The sequence below is a fragment of the Penaeus monodon genome, chromosome 11, assembly GCF_015228065.2.
Source record: "Penaeus monodon isolate SGIC_2016 chromosome 11, NSTDA_Pmon_1, whole genome shotgun sequence".
NCBI lineage: Eukaryota > Metazoa > Arthropoda > Malacostraca > Decapoda > Penaeidae > Penaeus > Penaeus monodon.
Window position 1 is genome coordinate 552,329 of NC_051396.1, and position 4,585 is coordinate 556,913.

Consider the following 4,585-nt stretch of genomic DNA (forward strand, 5'->3'; position numbering starts at 1 on the left):
ACATTTTTGTACACCACATGCGCGTGATGCTTGTCACGAGAGCATGTATTACAGTATATACTACAAATCATCACATGCCCCATTTGTGCCACAGGGACACGTATGTATAGTGGGCAAGGAAAGAAAATGTACAAATCTGGAAAACTTATCGTGCATGTCAACCAAGAGTACAGTAAAATAAGTGTATGGATGGTTACCTTGACGAAAATTAACTCTTTTCATATATGGCACAGGAGTGCAAATCGAAATAAGGAGATATAGGCCAGACAAGAGGGGAAGATCGCCCTTTCTTTTCTAAGTCCCTTCCATGTTTACTTCGCGAGAATCAAAAAATGTGATGCGGAACTCATTCCCAAAGTAGTCCTCGTATTGCTACGCACTCGTGAGAACGAATATTTTGTCATTATCAGCGTCCGTTTACCCCGAATTCATGTATGTAATGCGTTCTTTTCCCTTTTATTGTTTTTCATTTACGTGTTTGGGTAAGTATTTATGCTATTCTGTACAATACCTTGTGCACATCGCTTTTTTGACACCGGGAGATTTGACGGGCCACAGCGCCAATACGTCGAGAAACGCCGGTGAGCAATGTTTTTAATTTAAAGTGCTGCGTCGTTTCCCGGGGTCATTTTTAAACCCCTTTTTTGTGGATATACTGGACAAAAAAACTTCGTTTCTATCACAGCCTGATATTTGAACCCATCCAGTGCCGCAAATGCTGAAAAAAGTGATTAGAAACCAGTAATTGTGACCATGGATGGAAGCGAAGAAACGTTCGGTGTTTCGGGATATAAAGGTACGTTTTTTTTATCCTGGGGGTCCAGGGGGCGTAGGCCCCTTGGCTAGGCGCATAAATTACTCCTGGGGGTCCGGGGGGCGTGGGCCCCTTGGCTAGGGGCAAAAATTACCCCTGGGGTCCAGGGGCCAATAGCCCCCGGGTTTAGGCGAATATAATACCACGGGGGTCCGGGGGGCGTAGCCCCCTAGCTAGGCGCATATATTAACACGGGTCCAGGGGGCAAGCCCCTGGCTAGGCATATATATTACCACAGGGGGTCCAGGGGAGAGCCCCAGGCTAGGGAATATATAGATCGTGTGTAAAATCCCACAGGATTAAGGTTAGGTTGGTTTATTGGATTGTGAAATCCCGTAGATTTTGTTTTTGTTTAGTCCTTTATTTACCACCTTGGCTAACTGCAACGTGTGGGCAAGCTGTGGTACATTTGATGCATGGTTATAACAATAATGGTATTACATTTCCAAATTTTTGGCTATAACTTATTATGAAAGTATCAAATTTAAAAAAAGGAACAATTACACAGTCGTTTATCTACACATCTGCCACGCCGACGTACAGCTTGGGCATGGAAAGGCATTGCTACATTTTTATATGCGTCATGTGATGCTACATTCCAAAATTTTGGATATAATATAAGTATATCTTCTAAGACATCAATATATATGAAAAAGTTACTAGTTCTCCATACCCCATGCTAGGTGGTCTGAAAGGATGTAACACATGGCACTCTGAGATACAAGTACAGTGTTTTGTTTATATTCTTCATTACACAGTTTACACTTAGTTTCTTCGCCATTACAAACTGTACTGACCTGCAATACAATTTATAACCAAACCTGATTGTTGCGGTCCCAATATCACAGTCTTGTTCTTGTTTTATATAAACCATAGGTGAATGAATCTTGCCTAAACCGGTCATAGTATGCTTTATACTACAGCTTTCCCGGACGTTGAGAATTAATCAACTCATCAAATCCCCTTTAAAGGAAGCTTTAATGCTGTATAAAATCCTAGAAATAGGTACCCCAAGATCTATATCCACACTTTGCTTGTCACATGCTGACTTTGCCCGGCGATTTTGCATGATCATGCCTGGGGATTCCAACATGCGATGGAATCCACACAAAACGTATATCATGGCCTCGTTCTTTTGCACGATACACGTTTATCCTGATGTCATTTGCGAAAATTAAATGCACCTTTGTCTAGAGCACTCTGTGAATCACAGAATATTACCCCCAAGCCTTGATTCAATAGAAATTCGGTGGCCATGAGTATTCCTGCCAACTCAGTTTGCGTAGTGCTAGCCCAGTCATGAACCCCCCTACAATCCTGGTGCTTCAAAATATTGTTTTTTATAAACAACAAAGCACATCCTGCTCTACCCCAGACTGCAAGGGCCCTCAGTGTAGTATTCCCTATGCATTGGATAGACTTTCAAGATACTCCTTTATAATTGCAAATGCATACTGCGTAAGTATAGCAGGGGGACACTGTCTTTTTGGGGGCAGTCGTATAATATACCCTTAGGTCCGACATTTTCCACGATGTACAGAACGTCCATGTAGGGTCTTAGTTATGGGTATGTTCAGCTGGATAAGTGTTTACATGTTACTTGTATCCATGGATTTGAGTATGAATCGGTGTTGTCATGCAAAGTTTTAAATCCTCTGTTCTGTGTTTTAGTTTTTCTTTGGAACTCTGTACAATGGGGGTTCTCTTTGATTTGACACCAAAAGTGGTATTTATATATAAAAATCTTTCATAAACAGAGGGTAAGTTTAGTTCGGTTCTCATATTCACAATTTTTGTTGTTCTAGGGCACCACGAAGGACTCTGATTCCTTGAATAAAACTAGGTGCAATGCATAATAATATATCACTGACCGTATGTATGACAAGTAAAAGTCTTTTCAATATTGACATTGATACCATTGGTCTTTGCCAAAAGTGTCCTAAGTGGCTTCAGCCGCTCCCACAGCCTTTTCTTCAGGTTTTTTGATGAACTCTGCTCATTGACAATCACCCCAAGGTATTTTATTGATGGCAGAGATCTAGCTCAGTGTCATTTATATGAACCTTAGCAGAGGGATTGTCTTTGGGTTAAGAGCCTTGTTTTTTTTTAGTCGAGATTATCAAACCACACTCAATACCCTTGCTGAGAGTAATATCTAGAATCTCTTGCATTCTTTCCTCGGATGAGGATTTAATGCAAAAATCATCGGCATAACAATAATGGAGTCATTGACCTCAAGTGGTATATCGCCTAGTAATCTATGCATTAAAATGTTAAATAGCATGGGGCTAAGTACACCTCCCTGAGGTTGCCGAGTTCAAATAATTTTGTATGAGTACTCTTAATGCCCCTGTAGAGAACCTAGCCGACCGATTCGATAGATACATGTGATCCTGTTAACAGTTTTCCCTGCATACCAAAAGTAGCTAGTTGCTCAGAATTTTTCTGTTTGCAATTCAAAGGCAGGTTTAAGATCAAGAAAAACGGTTTGTGTTTAAGTATTCTGCAAAACATTTCTGACTACCACGCCCTGGGAGAAAACCATACAGTCTGGGGGATAACTTAGCATTTATGCAATACATAAAACCCGTTCAGTATTATCCTCTCAAGTACTTTGCACAGACAGGAGGTCAAGGAAAAGGGCCTGTATTTGTCAGTATTAGGTTTAGGTATGGGGAAAGATTAAACTTTTAGTCCAGGAACTTGGGATGATTCCTTGTGATAGGCTGTGTCTATACAGGTGCAAAAGTGGGTTGCCTGGTACCTGAGCAAAGTGGCAAAGGACGCTGTAAGTAATGCCATCTTCGCCAGGGGCGGTTGCCTTACCTTTCAAAAGGGCATTACTTAGTTCTCACTCGGTTTTTTTCGGCAAAGTTTAGAGGGGTCATAGCAGCACAGGCTCTGCTATATGAAAATTTCCTTCTATTTTCGACTTGTCTAATTGGGTCTTTTATCCCTTGTGGGAGTGGTTTAGCTGAGAATTCCCGGCCCACTGCTCTAGTAGCTATTGCCTGCTCTTGTGGACTGTGGAACTGCGGTGTTGTGCGAGTTTTACCTGTCAGCCTATTATTTTTTTCCACATGTCAGCCACAGAGGTTTGACTATTGATACCTTTTCAGAAATTGTTCCCAGTGTTTACTACGAATCTGAGCTAATTCCCTGAATTCCTTGTTGGGTTTTTTGAAACTGCAGAAGATTTTTCTGTCGTCTTACTATCTTTTAACAATTAGCAAGCTCCTGGAAACCCCTTTATGTTCCTTGGCCAGAATAGGGTCCCCCCGGTGCATGGGAGGCCCGGGGCCTCTTTTTCTTCGAGAGTTTTCGTGAACAGACCCATGTGTTATAGTATCAGTGACAACTTTGATTAAATCCTGAGAAAAATTTTTTAAGTTTATTTCATAGGTGTTATACCAGTCATAGACCCATGCCTTGAAGTGATGCTCCAGGCCCCCGGGGACCGAACGATGGGTTTTTGGTTTTCCCCTAGATTTTTCGAAAGTTGGCGCGTCGGTGCGTAGAGTTTGAAAGATGGCGGGGGCGTCTGTAGTTTCATTGTCCGATTTTAAGCGTTTTTTGTCCTTGTTTTTTCACATTTCTGTTCTCTTTTCGTATTTTTAGCCGTTTTACCCCACAATTTCCCTGATCTACTTCATGCCCTCCCCTGCTATCGGGATTTATCAAATCACATCATATGCGCTGGAGAATAAACTGAATATCAATTCGTTGTCATCTCGCGAAAACAATATTGATAAAAAATTGTCTGGGAAGGGT

The 4,585-nt window shown here is 41.5% G+C and overlaps 1 protein-coding gene across 1 annotated transcript in view; it reads left to right on the forward strand.

The window, feature by feature from the left end:
* The first annotated feature begins 753 nt into the window (after positions 1-753).
* Positions 754-4,585, forward strand: part of LOC119579093 — a 15,805-nt gene continuing 11,973 nt past the window's right edge. Inside the window, exon 1 of the mRNA XM_037926832.1 lies at positions 754-796. Within this exon, the coding sequence (XP_037782760.1) occupies positions 754-796 (43 nt within the window). The remainder of the gene's footprint in view (positions 797-4,585) is intronic.